This window comes from Sarcophilus harrisii, chromosome 1, assembly GCF_902635505.1.
Source record: "Sarcophilus harrisii chromosome 1, mSarHar1.11, whole genome shotgun sequence".
Classification (NCBI taxonomy): domain Eukaryota; kingdom Metazoa; phylum Chordata; class Mammalia; order Dasyuromorphia; family Dasyuridae; genus Sarcophilus; species Sarcophilus harrisii.
This window is the reverse complement of record NC_045426.1, coordinates 475,880,057-475,895,495: the sequence shown is the minus strand read 5'-3', so window position 1 is coordinate 475,895,495 and position 15,439 is coordinate 475,880,057. Positions and strand designations below refer to the sequence as shown.

At 34.8% G+C, this 15,439-nt stretch overlaps 1 protein-coding gene across 3 annotated transcripts in view; it reads right to left on the bottom strand.

Annotated features, from left to right (window-relative positions):
• PRKDC (protein kinase, DNA-activated, catalytic subunit) overlaps nt 1–15,439 on the bottom strand; it is a 153,934-nt gene that overhangs the window by 18,002 nt on the left and 120,493 nt on the right. For 2 of the 3 annotated variants that reach the window (XM_023496026.2, XM_031946427.1), the window contains 8 exons: nt 14,529–14,718; nt 9,023–9,197; nt 8,035–8,228; nt 6,475–6,655; nt 5,464–5,624; nt 1,933–2,144; nt 634–721; nt 163–306 (listed from right to left, as the gene is read on the bottom strand). In XM_023496026.2, the coding sequence (XP_023351794.1) occupies nt 163–306; nt 634–721; nt 1,933–2,144; nt 5,464–5,624; nt 6,475–6,655; nt 8,035–8,228; nt 9,023–9,197; nt 14,529–14,718 (1,345 nt within the window). The remainder of the gene's footprint in view (nt 1–162; nt 307–633; nt 722–1,932; nt 2,145–5,463; nt 5,625–6,474; nt 6,656–8,034; nt 8,229–9,022; nt 9,198–14,528; nt 14,719–15,439) is intronic. The other variant, XM_023496027.2, reaches the window with a different exon arrangement.

Sequence of the window (15,439 nt, the reverse complement as noted above, 5' to 3'; positions counted from 1 at the left end):
CATGTGCAATATAAGAAAACAACAGGAGTGAATATGTGATGAAGAAAGAATATAACCTCAAAGAAATCTGCGAAGTCAGAAGACTTAAGTTTTGGCTTAAATTGTCAATGAGTACCTCCTAAAAAGATGCATCCCTGAAATGAATGAATTTTACACACGTACCTGAATAAACTTCTTTCTAAAGGCCCCAATGCCAGGAACCTCTAGGGTTCCTAAGATTGCATACATCTCTTCATACATTTTTTCAAGTTTTTTTTTATTTACTGGGGTTTGCATCAATATACCTCTGACATCATCAACCCAGTCCTATATGGAAAGAGTAGAAGAGGAGAAATACTCAATTACAAAGTACACATTTTACCTGATTTCTCTTGTACTGAAGTTTGTGTTTTACAATAGCTATATACAGGACTGCATACAATAACAATATACTTAATGACACTGTAGAGGTGGTTATAGAACACTAAAAAGTTGCATAATAAGTGAGGGAGAAAAGTTAAGTGGGCACTTACAACTGTCTCACAGGTTCTGGGCATCCCTGAATGAGGTAATAACTTATTGTCCTTACCACCCCCACTATATGTAACATAGCTAGGCAGCCAAAATAAATACTGCTATTATTTCTTTTTTTACCTTAAAGAGTAATTCAGGATTAGAGAGTTGCTCTAAGGCATTAATAAAATCTTGAACCACTCCTCCTTGATCCAATTTACTTTTTATCCTAGGAAAGAAGAAATTGCCAAGGTTAGGAAGGTGAAGTGTCCTCTTAATATCAGTCTGTCTGCTATAAACATCAGATTCTTGTTTTCAATCTAACAATATTACATTAAAAACAAGAATAAAGCAAATATTTTCTGTAACAGCAGAAAAATGTACACAGTATTTCTTTAGCCAAAATTTATCTTAATGTTTTGGTTTCTGAAAGCTAAAAACTGACATCTTGAAAACTGGTTGTGGTTTCTTTTGATATGTGCAATTTGGAATTTATGACTTGTCTCTAAATTTCTACTATGAAAAAAAATCACTTTAGCAGTCTCCTTCCCTTCCCCCCCCCCTTTTTAAAAATAACTTGTTTTTAGTTGTCTTTGTTCAGAAGAAAAGACTGTTAAGATGAGAAGGTAATAGGTAGGAGCAGATAGTACAATCCGGCCCAGTTATACATAAGATATTTATTTTGTATATATCCCCTTCTCTCCCAACCCTGCCACTGTCTTGGTTTAGCCCCCCCATCACCTCTTAGCTGAGGTACTGCAAAAACAGTTGTCTCAAGTCTCTTCCCAGTCCATTCAATTAATTCTCTATCCAACTGTCAAATTCCTTATCCCTCTATTTTTCTTTTAAAATGGCAACAACATTAATCATCTGGTGGTAAAAAGCTTAACTCTTAGACCCTACAATGAAGTTTTTAAAAAGCAGCCCAATAAAAGTAACTACTAGCAGATCAACTTTCTTCCTTAAGAGACAAACAGAAGGAATAACATTGTAGCTTTGTACTGATAAACTGTTAAGAGCCCTTTCCATACAGGTACTAATTTCAAAAACCATACCATTTAATTTCTCTTATCCATAATATGAATATGAATGTCAGTTATAGGGGATACAGTAGCATGACTTGGAAAGAATTTGGCAAGACAGAAGGAGACATTTTAAGGAAAAGAAAGCAAAGGGGAGGGGGTCAGATAAAAAGGAGAAACCATACTTTAAAAATATCCGGCATGGAAAAATTCAATAGTTTCCTATTAATCAGACAGTTTTACATTCTGTAGCAGACTGTACAAGAATATTGTACAAAATTTTTTCCACATTTTTAAAAATTATATTAATTGCATAGCAAACAACATTTTACAAAGAGAACAGGATTTGTTAATTTTACTAAGGCTATTATCTTTAATTTTCTCTAGGATTTTATTAGCAAATTAACTGTAATATCACCTTAACACAAACTCCTTCTTCTTGTGACCAGCAGAAGTGTCTTTAAAGGAATAGTTTTCACTGCTTATCATAAAAGGATAGACGATAGCCTGTGGATAGTTATCAGCAATCTCTGCTACAGTGTGCTGCACGGCCACTGCTTCTTCTTTATCAAGCAAGGCCATCATTTGGCTGATCCAACCAATGAACTGCCAGCAGGGAATGGAAGACATCTAAAACACACACAAAGCTGTCACTAAAATAATTTTTGTAGTAATAGTTTGTCTGGGAAACAACAAAAAATAAATCCTTGACTATTTTAATACTTGAAGTAAATTTCTATTTCTCCACTGAAGCCACATATTCTATTTATTTAAATAATGATGGCAGCAAAAACAGCGTTCTGTTTTGTAAAAGTATAAAAACTAACATTTATATAGTGCTTATTTTTGTAAATATAACATAAGAGGACACCAAAAAAAAAAAAAGTTACAAAATATTCACAAACCTTCAACTCAAAAAGAATCACCATGTAGAAATATTTGAATATGAATGGGAATATAGTGTGTACTTACTTTAATACTCAAAGGATTTGTTATTTCATCAGGGTAGAATAGTATTCTTTCTAATGATACAGATAATAATTGTTCTGTTCATTAAAATAGTCTTCAAGAATTGCTATGAACATTGTATTTGAAGAATAAATGAGGAGGCAGCTAGGTGGCACAGTGGATAGAACACCAGCCCTGAAGTCAGAAGAACCAGAGTTCAAATCTGGTCTCAGACAATTAACACTTCCCAGCTGTGTGACCCTGAGCAAGTCACTTAACCCCAATTGTGTCTCTGTCTCTGTCTCTGTCTCTCTCTCTCTCTCTCACACACACACACACACACACACACACACATAATTACAAATAACCGAGCTATTCTGAGTATCATAAACATTTAAACCAACTACCAAGGCCCATGAAGGAAGAAAGATGCTATACACCTTCAAAGAACTGGTAGAACTATGCATAATATGGTTTTATATGCACGCACATGCACACATACGTAAAACCATTCTGTATCAACTAGGGAGCCTTTTTCAAGGTGGGGTAGGGAGGGAAGGAGACAGTTCAAAACTTAAAATGTACTATGAGATCCTGGGCAAGTCACTTAATCCCAATTACCTTGCTCAAAAAAAAAAAAAAAAATCTAAACCACCTCCCCTCAAAAACCCTTAAAATGTAACAAAAACAAATTAGCTTTTATAAATTTTTAATTGCTGTGGCTAAAAATTTATCATCCTACAATCAACTTGGTGAAGAACAACTCCTTGGACATATAGAGGCTGGCCTTTAAACAACAGGCATACAGTCCATTATCATGCCCATGTTCCTAGGCTTCTAAATTTTATAGGATCCATCAAAGTTTATATTCTGCTAACTATGCCTCTGAAAACTTAGGGTCACTTCCATGCCATGAAGAGGTAACAGAGCAGAACTTTAATGGAGGAGACTGTGCTACTAAAATATACCTATTTAAAGATCAGTTACAGATCTGTTTCAGAATTCAATGTGTCTCATGTTTTGCATTGAAAAATAAATACAATCATAGCATTTTAGAATCAAAGAGTAACTAGCTTATATAGTTGAGTCCTATAACTTCACAGATAATTAAACTAGCAGCTAGAGAGTGAAATGATTTGTCAAAATCGAACAACAAAATTGAAGAAGGCGGACTAGAACCAAGGACTCCTAAGCTTCTAGTCCAATGCTCTCTTTCTAATATGTGGTACTGTCCCTTCCCTTCTCCTTTTCCTCCTGAAGAACATAATTCTTCAGAAAGCCAAGTATAATAGCAAAACCTTTATGAAATTACCACCTAAAACTTAATATATAAAAGCAGATTTTATTCATGCAAACTATTCTTAGCATTTTCATCAGATCCAAAGCAAAGCAAGGAATAAAATATGTAACTCAAATTCATCAAGTTTAGAAGACATCTCATGAATGCCCAAGTTCTTATCACCACCCTGCTTTGCTGATATTGTGTACAACACACTTCAACTACTTGTGGCTACCTATCCTCCAGTTCTCTCCCCTGTAAAACTTTATTTGAGCAGCTGAACTGATTGTCCATATTATACTTCAAAGGACAAAGCGAAGCATAGGCATATCACTAGAAAAGAAGATAAGATGGAAAAAGATCCAGGACCCCTCCTGTGGTCTTTAATGCAGAAAGCATCCCTCTCTGTTGCCAGCAGTTGAATATAACTTACAGGCAAATGGATATTTAAAAAATGGCTATGATGGTAACAGTTCTCTGCTAACCATTCTCCCTTGCCAATACAAACTGGCAGCTCCTGGTTACTACAGATGAAACTATCTTTAAACATTCACTTCTTTCGGCTCACAAGACTTTCAGCTACCTTACAGCTCTGAAATGCAAGAAGCTCCTGATTCTTCTGTGCACCACCCATTCCGCCACCCAGCAGTGCATAACAGTAAGTACCAGATTTCTCAAGTGTGTACTGCACAGGATTTCAAATCATTTGTTTTATACTTAGATATAAATTTATTTAAATAGAAATTAAAAACTGATGAAAAATTATAACAGGAAACAGGAGAAAAGTGAAATGGAATAAGTATTTACATAGTGACTTAATACATTCTAGGCACATTTGATAAAATTTGATCCTCATACTCTGCACAATATTGTTATTGTCCTCATTTTACAGCTGAAGAAACTGTAAACTGCAAATAGAGGTTAAGTCACCTAGGTTCACATAGCTAGTAAATTTCTGAGGCTAAATTTTAAACTCACATCTTCTATTTAAAACTGTCAACTACTAATGATATTAGAAATACATGCCAAAGTCATATTTAAGAAATAGAATGAATTAAGTAAAAATATAAAAGACCATAATTTTTATCATGAATTCTTCTCTGATCTTACAGTTCAAAGGATGCCCTCCTATCTTGGGTTTTCTAGAATACTTTGTCTGAATCTTCTTTGTATCACTATCTCCCACCTCTCTATCATACTCTAGCTCATGTTATACTTATCTATGTACAGGCAGAGATGGAATAATTTTTTATCTTTATATCTCTAGCCCTTATCACAATTTCTTCATCAGAAAACATGCTTCATGTTTGTTGCAATGACATTGAATTGATTCATTCTATTATTTAGTAGTGATTCCTGATGTATATAGCTTAAAATATAATTTTACCACAAGAAACAACTGTCTGAGTTTTGGGTAGTTCAGTTTTTATAGAAAATCCATGTCCCACCCAGTACCAAACACCCACAACTTTACTCTTTGGTTTGTTCTCAGATACACTGTTCCCTTAACACTCACAGGGAAACAATGCAAATATGGCCATTTAATTATTTTATAGTAATATGAATTAAATATTTTTCTGAAACCAGGACAAAACCAAACAAAAGGGGATATTTATTATTAGTAAATGTTACCAAATAATCACTACTATTTTAATATATTTAAATACAAATGGGGACAGTTTTCAAATAAAGTTCATTATATTAAGAAAAGAACTTGCTGACCTCTTTTATCATTAAGTTTAAGGTCTCTTCTGGATACCGTTCTAGAATTTGAAGCAGTCTAGGAAACTTAAGTCTGGCTTCTTTAGAGTTTAATTTTAAGGCTTTTAACATCTTGTCCACCACAAGTGCAGGATATGTTTGCAGCTCCACAGTATGAATAACTATCAAAATAACACAATTAAGAAAAGGTTACCAAAAACCTACTTTTTAAATTTATTTTTATCTTAGTTCAGAGAATGACAAACTTGACTGAAGATAAAACCCTCTCTCCTTGTTCTGCAAGGGTATCCCTTCTCTCATCACTTCTTTTGACCAATAAACATCAGACAATTTTTTGGACCATGAGGAAAAGGTTTCATCTCAAAATGAAATCTCACTAAGATTATCCACCCCATATGAAACATTATCATGTCTTTCTGGACAAGGAACATGAGGAGCATTTGCTGGTTATGGAATTTGTTCCAGGAGTGAGATGAAGACCACATAAGTCATGGTCATAAATGAAAATATGAAAATTTAAATCATACAAATGGGAAGATAAGAGGACAGTAAAATCTGTCCAAATGCAGACAAATTTTGCTGAGAATGTCATGAGCATTTTGAAAGCTAGTAAGCTTCTCAAAGTTTTGCCATTATTTTCTGGTATAACCAATCAACAGCACTTGCTAAACATTTATATGCCAAATACCACCCTCTATTTAAATATTATTTTATCTTCCCTATATGTATAGCAACTTTCTTTTTATTATTATAGCTTTTTATTTACAAAACATATGCATGGGAATTTTTCAATATTGGCCCTTGCAAAACTTTTCAGTTCCAAATTTTTCCCTCCTTCCCACCTCCTCCCCTAGATGGCAGGTAGTCCCATATATGTTAAACACATTAAAATATATATATGTATAGCAACTTCCAAAGAAAGACAGCTACTTTTTGCTTAATTTCCCACCTGATAAACATCATCTTTTTGCAAGATGACAATTTCATATATTTCTCCAGATTCTCTCTCACCTGATGTACTTTCTTCCTCTTTGCGGAGATGTCTGTCACAGAAATCAACCAAAGTCATGTAAGCATCTATGACTCCAGCTATATCAACATGCTCAGTAGTATGAGACTGGACCTCATCTTCAGCTCTCCTTGCAGCTTTAAATAGACATTCAAATGCCTTTTTGTGTAGACCTCCAATAACCTAGAATTTAATCGTAATAAGAAACAATATAGGTATGTAACTAAATTTTTTAAAATTAGCTATTTTGTGCTAACAGTGAGAAAAAGGTTCATTTTTTGTCGTACTCTTAACAAAAGTCACATTTCAAGATGATGATTGGTTATCTGAAAAAAGATTAAACAAAAATCCAACCTGAAGAATTTCTTACTTATAACTGATTAAATCATAGCAAACAAGGCCAGCTCTTGCCATGTGCAAGCTTCTGTTTCTCATGGAAGAACTGCAGTACTGTTGTCCATTAAGTGGAGAGAAAACGAGCTGAAAATAAAGACTGCTTAGCTAAAAGACATGTACTCCTTTCACAAATGACCATAAAGACACAAGGAACATTTAGGGTAGCAAAGGAAAAAGACTGGGATCTACAAAATTTTATGGTTCACAAAACAAAACAACAAAAAAAAAACTTCACTCATATACTAAAGAAAAAACTAGAAGTAAAACGCAAATTGTATTATTATTTGTAAATTCAACCCACTGGCTTGTAGATTTAGAATAAAATTTTAATTTGAAATAAATTTGCACTAGTACCAACTTAATAGCTTTATTAGCAAAATTTGCTATAACTAGGTTCCATTCCATAAAAGTCAGGCAACATTTTTCTGCTTACTATGACCATGTGATGGGCTCTTTAGCTACAAAGACAAAAATCAAAAATGGATTTTACCTTATAATAGTATATGTTTTACTGGGAAGATAAAACACAAACAATATGTACAGACATAATTTGAGGAAGGAGAAAGCACTAAAAGACAAAACAATAACAACAAAAAACAGGGGATCAAGAAAGGCTTCCCATAGGAAGCAATACATGAACTGAACCTTGGAGAAAGCTAGGGATTCTAAGATGAGGAAGAAAATTCCAAGGATAGGGGCTGCCTATGGAGATGCACAGAAGCAAGAAAGGGAATATCAATTTTAGGAAACATTATATAGGCCAATTTGGCTGAAATGTAGAGTGTTTAAAGGGAAGTAATATGAAATAAACTTGAGCAGCAAAGGGAGGGAGAGACAAAAAAGAGAAAAGGGGGGGAGGGGAATTAGAGAAAGACAACAGAAACAGAGCAAAACAGACAGACAGAAACTTAGGAATTCAAAGAAAAGGTTGTGGAAATAGTTGTGGTGAGCAGTGAGAAAGGTCTGATTTGCAATGGTACCCATGTGAGTGGAAAGAAGAGGATGAATATGAGATCTACTGTGAAGGTAACTATTAATGTGGGTGAAATCTCTGTGATTGGTGGAGGGCTGAGATTCAGGGATTATTTGTGTTTGGGGAGCTGAGGTACAATAGGGCTCAGACAATACTATATACATTAAACATTCAATTTCCCACTATTATTTACCATCTCTGCATCCTCAGAACTGGCTCCAGAAAGCTCTAAAACTTTCTTAGCTTTACTTTCTTCAATTTGGGCAAGACAAGTTGGCTCATTGCTGAGTGCATTAGCTATGATGTTGTAAGTGATACCCAGGAGAATGTTCTGATTACGAAAAGCCAGACTATTCCTGCTTTGGTAGCTTGATAAGTTCTCATCTGCTGAATCACAAAACAAAGCAAAACAAAAGAAATACTTTTTTCCCCAGAGAAACAAACCTATTAAATTTAGAATCAGCCTGCAATCAAAATTAATTTTTCATTTTATCAGCACAAACTAGCATTTATGATAAATGATACTTTGTTGTAAAGTTTTCTTAAATATGTCATAAAATCATAGATGAAAATATCACCAAATGAATTAATTTGGAGCACATATAGAAATAAACACTGAAGTAATTAATAATATTAAGTTTTCTACAAGACCAGACATGTATAATAGTAAAATAGGTCGTCATGACAAAAAGAATTTTTTACCTTCTTTGTTCCACAGGCCACATTATTAAATACTGTTTTAGCTTTAACTAAAAGAAGAGGTTGATTCACCAAAAGGAACACAAAGATTATGAATTTGGTGTTAACAAAACTTTTTTCTGAGCAGTTTAAAGTGCGTAGCAGTAATAACAAAAATAAAAAACAAAACAAAACAAAAAACCCACAATATTTTTAGGAAGAAGAGAAAAGCTCTATAATTCTTATTTCATAAAGATACTCAGGTTCTAAAAATCATACTCATTCTTCCACCTCCTGCCTTGGCTCCAAATTTTCTTCTCTTTTCACCAGGTTTTAAAGACTGTCTAAAAATCAAATTCTTAATTGTCAAATATCATATAAAACAAACAAAAAGAAAATATTTTCTTTTTAAAAATGAATTTAAAAACCTCCTATATTTCACAGAGATGCAAAAGAAAAAACAAAACAGAACAGGTTAGTCTTATGCAGAAGAATATAAATACCCAATAATGAGACTGTTTTCAGCACTGTGAGAATCTGCTCAGAACTACTCTGTATTTGACAGCGGCTGTGGCTGAATCGACAATAACTGTGATTCCATTTTACCAGCCAGTCTTCTCTTGTTTTAGATTCTCTATGCAGATCCTTTAACAGCTTCATGGCAACTGAAAAATTGTTCTGTTAAAAAAAAAAATAGAATTCATAATATAAACAATTCATTTGATGACAATGTAACATACAACTACTATGCACAAAGAATTATGAAAGGCTGAAAAATTAAAAAATGAAAAATGCTATCACTTCCTCACAGAAGATGTAATCTTGTAGAAGGAGAGTACATATTTAAATAATTGTACAACTATGTCTTTGGGCAAATAATGGATCCCATAAAATTATAGCAAATCTTCAGATTCACACTATTTAAAGTTTTAACTATTAAGAAATGGTAACTGGTTCTAATCCAGTGGAAATATGCATCATAAATTAGTATGACAGGACTCATTCACACTAAATAGGATCTAGTATTATGCGTTAGAAAACCATTAAATACATAGAAGTTAGGGGCCTGTGAGATTTAAGGTAAGGATCAAACTGGGGAGTCAGAAATCAGAAAAGGTTTTACTTTAGAGACAATATTTGAATGGGTCAGACAAGGTCATGAATATGAAGCTAGTTCCACACATTGGCATGTCTACTGGCAAAGATGAAAGAAACAGGATGACAGGAAAATAGGAAGAGATCTGATGTAGATGAGATGTAGAGAAAGTCAGGACCATGAAAGAAGGTTCATGTTAGAAATGTGAAATTCAGACATCAAGGGACTGAGAAGCAAATAATTTTTTGTATATTTGTCAATAAAGGAAAGAAGATTAAATAGGATAACAAATAGTCTAAGGTCTGGGAAAATAGTTTTAACATTTTTATTTTTATTTTATTAGGAGACATTACACTCTATAGGCAGATAGGAAGGAAAGAAGTGGCTAGGAAGAAGTGATTAAATGTGAGAATAAAGAGATTTTTTGAAACAACAGCGTCCAGGAGGTGATGGAAAAAGATGAAATCAAAGACAAAGATGAAGAGTTACCTAATCCTCTGAGACTGGAGGAAATGGTGAAAGTATGGACAAGTAAACAGAGCAAGTTGTGAGGTTTGAAAGAGGAAAACTAAGTAATGGCCCCAATAAGAGATGATGAATGGCCCCAATAAGAGATAGAACTAGTAAGAGAGACGGATGAAGACAGAGTTTAGAGATTGAGGAAGTTTTGAAAGGCAGAGTTTGGAGATTTGAGGCAGGTTTAAAAAGTAACTGTGTATTACAATAGAGAATCAGTATGTTAGTCAACAGTTAGTCAAAAAAGAATTTATTAAGCACCTACTTTGTTAGGCCATATATCAAGATGCATGCTACAAGCAATCCCTGTGCTCAATGACAATAAACAAATAACTATGTGCAAATGACATTTATACAGCATAAACTAGAAATACTCAATAAAGAGAAAAGCACAAGAATTTAAGGAGGATCAGGAATACAGCTCTTTTAAAAGAGAATTTTAAGTGAGATCTTAGAAAACCAGGAAATGGAGACGAGGAATGAAAAACTTCCAGGCATGGGGGACAGTGAACAAAAATACATGGAGATAGAAGATGGAATATTTTGTGGGAGGAACAGAAAGAAAGCTGAGGAAGCAAGTACCACTGGATTGAAGACTATGTGGGGAACACTGAGGCGTAAGAAGACTGGAAATGTAGGAAAGGACAAGGTTACAAAGGGCTTTAAATTCCAAATAAGAGATATTTTATTTGATGCTTGTTATAGGAAGCCAATGAAGTGTACTTGGGGAGGGGTGACAAAGTCAAACCTGTACTTAAGGAAAAGAAATTTCAGCTGAGTAGACAATGACCCCAAGTAGAGAGATTTTAGGGACACCCACCGGCAGGTCCTGATGTGAGGTTATGAGAGCCTGAACTAGGGTGGGGCCACATCTGAGATGGGGCATATATGAGAGCCATTCTGAGGTAGAAGCAACAAGACTTGGCAAGTGACTGAATGTGTATATGTATGTGTGTGAGGGGAGAGAGGGGGAAGTAAAGATGATAACTATCTTGTGAGTCTAAGGGAATGGTGGGCCCCAACAGAAACAGGAAAGTTCAAAAGAAGAGAAATTTCTAGAGAAAAGATAATGAGTTTAATTTGGGACATGCTGAGTTTAAGATACCTAAGGACATCCAGTTTGAGAAGTATAGCAGGCAGTGGGAATGCAAGTCCAGAGGTCAGGAGGAAGGCTGGAGTTGAATATCACACTTTCACAGGGATGAGAAAGTAAATTCATGGGAGCTAATGAGATCGTGAAGCAAAATAGAAGAGAGGGAGAAGAGGGCCCAGAGAGAGTCCTGGGAGATACCAGTTAGTGGGCACAACCGGATGATGACCCTACAAAGGAAACTGGAAAGCAGGGGTCAGAATGGAATAAGAGCCAAGGAGGATTATCAGAGAAATCTAGGGGAAAAAAAGAATATCAAAGGGAAGAGAATGATTGTCAAGAAGGATCAAAACTGAAAAAAGTTATTAGATTTAGCAATTAAGACATTATCGATAACTTTGGAGACAGCATTTTGAATGAGTAGATAAGAAATCAGCCTTCTGCAGGGAGTTAAACAGGGAATGAGAAAGTAGGTAGAGACACTGAATACAGATGACTTCAAAGAATTTAGCCTTTAGTCCTTTAAAGGACAAGAGCTCTCAGAGATGTACAGATCAAGGGAAGATTTTTGAGCATGAGAGAGATGAATGTATTTTTAGGCAGTCAAAGGATAGGGAGAGATTGATGAGTAGTGAGAGAAGAATGATAGAGGAGGCAATCTATTGGAGAAGATGGGATGGAAAAAGATCATTTGTGCAGAGAGAGGGCTTAGTATAAAGTAGGTAGTGGTGGAAGACATCTGAGTGATGTAAGATAGAAGACAGAGAAAAAATGTGAAATAAATATAAAGAATAAAAGGACTACTACTTACCAACTGAGGCCTACTTGAGTTTAGAGAGTAGTACTTTGTTATAGAACTAGTCATTATGATTTGTTTTGTTTTGTTTTTACTTTTTCCAGGTACTTGGAAACTCAGAGAGAGCTAAAGAACAGCCAGAATTTGTCCGAGTTGATACTTGAATCCAGGTTTTCCTGACTGTGAAGTCAGTTCATATCCATTATACTACATTACCTCAACTACTGGGCATCAACTTTTTGGCCAAGAAAATAAATTGCAGTATCATTGTAAAGGTAGGTAGCATATCATTACCTCCATTTTTATATACAAAGGAACTAAGGCTCAGAAAGGTTACTTTGTTTTACTTTTAATCATGGTCTAATAAATATCAGTCAGTATAACAATACAGATTTGTCTCATAGCTTAATGCTCTTTCTACTACAAAAACCCTTGAACTTTCAAAGGAGATAAAGCAGAAGATAACTAAATTGCAAAAGGATTCTCTGATTCACTATACGATTCACCAACTTTAAATAAAAAGCCACCTTAGTAGAGTTTCCTTATCTGTAAAATAAATGTGTGTGATGTTATGATTTCTGAAGTGCATTTCTAGCTCTAAGTTCTATGATCCTATGAACATTAACCAATATTTACTAATACTTAATAAAGTAACAATCCCTGATTGTAAGAGAGTATCTTTTTAAATTTTAGATATTGAGTTGAATCTCTGCTTCTTCCCCCATCCCCCTCCCAGGGATGGGACATCATTAACATCTAGGAGTTCCTCTCTTTTTCACCATCTCCCGTTTGGACGAAAAAAACCTAGCCTGTCAACTAGGGATTAAGCAGGTACATTAGGAAAATCAAAAGTCCACCAACTATCAGCAGATTTTCTAAGTGGCAAAGAGTTAAACTGGTTTTGTGGCATGTGCACAAGAGTTAATTGAGATAAGACAATTTCACTTTTAAAAAAAAGAGGGAAAAAGTTAATTCTCAAATGGGTCAGATGGGAATGGTCCGTTATGGAATAAACTAAAAGGATAACTTAGAAAGGTCCCTTGGAAAAAGGATAAGGATCAAAGGATTCAAGTTGCAAAGAGTTGGTCTTTAGCTTGGCATAAGGAAAAACTTGTTTATGATCAGTTACTAAAAATTGTAATGTTTTATCAACCAACCATAATAACCATAATTTAATAATCAACAAAGAGGACTATGATGAAATATGCTATACACTGCTTTGTTGTTGTTATTTGTCCTTTGTTGTTGTTGTTTGTCCTTTGTTCTCTAAGAACAATAACATCAGGGAGGGGATGCCATGACATGGAAGTGAATTGGATTTAAGAGGGAAAGGCTTGTGCAAGGTCACCTGCCTTACTTTCTCTCCAGAGCCACCTGGATCCAGGGGCCAGATAGAGATCAGGCACTGGAGGCAGCCCCCACACATTGCCTAACATGAAGATGAAGAACTCATGGCGCAAAATAAAATATTGCTAATATTAGAATTATTTTTATTTAGCTATGCATATTTGATATAATGATTTTGTTTTTTTCTGAAGAGAGATGTGGAAGATAATTGAAAAAAATTTTTTTTGCTTTCTCTTGGGAAGTAGTAAGCTCATCCTAATTAGATAAATCTTTGAGCAAATGAATAGTTGGCTTTATTTCACTATGTTGGAGATGGGATATTTGTTTGGATATGGATTGGGATTAGATTGGCTTTTAGCTCTCATACACTTGTGAAATCTGGGTACTAGCCTATTGTTAAATGGAGTTTTCTTTTCTTCATTTTCAGGCCTAGAAATTTGCCTTGACTTCTCTCCTCAATGTAAGGATGAGGAGCTCTGTTTGGGCAATTTACACTGTAATAGGTTAGATGATAAATAAAACTTGAAATGTATCAGGAGCAGGACCTGAAACTCAACTCAATCCACTGTTTTGCTAACTCATTTCCATGACTTTTCAATTACCTAGAAACCTATTCTTGATATTTCTGCATACTATTTAATTCTCTTGGGAATAAACTCTAGAAAAAACACTTTGTAACTATACCAAAGAACAGCAAAGGTAAAAAGTTGAAAGGGGAATTTATTTCATCAAGATAGTCACAACAGAAAAAGGAGGGAAAATACTATTAGGAATTGGATTTAAGAAGATTTCAACCCAAGGAGGCAAAAGCAGGTTTAGAGATCAAGAAAAACAGGAGACATGGCATCTTATGTTGTTTTATCTCATGTTGCTTTCAGAAATCAATTGAAGTTTGAAACATGGTAAAAAAGGAAAAAACAACAAAACATTATTTTATGTTTATTCTTATCTTTAGTCATTTTTAAAGGAGAAAAAAACCATATACTCCACCAACTATGAAAACTAAAAATTGAAAAGCCCCTATATTTTAAAAACAAATGTCAGTTATCTTTACATGTATTTGGAAAAATAAAATACTAATGAGAAAAAAAGCAAACCAAAAAGCCAATGTGACTAATTTCTAGAACTCCATAATGGGGTCCACAAACCAAGGCAAGTACTTACCTGCTTTCTGGCACTCTCAATCATTTTCATTTTCATGGAAAACTTGCAGCTTCTAATCATTGAGTAAATATCTTCTTCCTGCTTCTCCACTTCTACCTTGTCAATGAAATGTCCATCTCCCTCCACTTCCATACTATCATCCAATTGGAGGCAATTAAGCTTCTCCTGAATTTTATTAAGAAAGAAACACCTACACAAGGAAAAGGAAAAAAAACAAAGATCCATGAAAGAAACCAAAGATAGTTTTTTCTAATCTAATATACTTCATGTAGGTACCAAAGAATCAAGAGCCTCAGAGTTCTCATAGTAAGATTATTATTTTAAAATTTTAACCAATAGTGTTACAAACTTGGCTTCCATTTCAAGGATCCAAATCTTTAACCAAAAACAAAACAAGACAAGACACTGTTTCATTACACTCTCTCATGGATAAGGAATTTAGTAAAATACAGACAGTTTTCACTCTAAGTGGACCATTCTGCAGATCTATATGTGAAGTGATTTTTACATGATATGAATTTACCTCTAAATGTGGGAAGGCCAGGAAGGGTGCCACATGCTCATGGAGGGAAAGAGACAGCACACTTAGTTCAAGGACACTTGGAGGCTGGGGACTGAAAAGCGAGAGCAGGAGGAAGAACACATGGAAGTTGGGGCCAGCCATACAAAGGGCTGCCTAAAATTGAGAGGAAGAATGCAATGGGGAAGGAGGGAGAGTGCACCAAAAACAGACACAGAGTTGACAGGTGACAATGCAGGAATCAGGGACAAACATGTTGTTTCTGAAGAATCAGGCAAAGGCATCTCTCTCCATATTCTCAAGCCAAGCCCCATCTCAGAGACTACAGTATTCTCTCTCGGTCTGTTCTTCTGCTTTTACGTGGAGAGTTTTTGAGTTTTTTTCTCCTAGT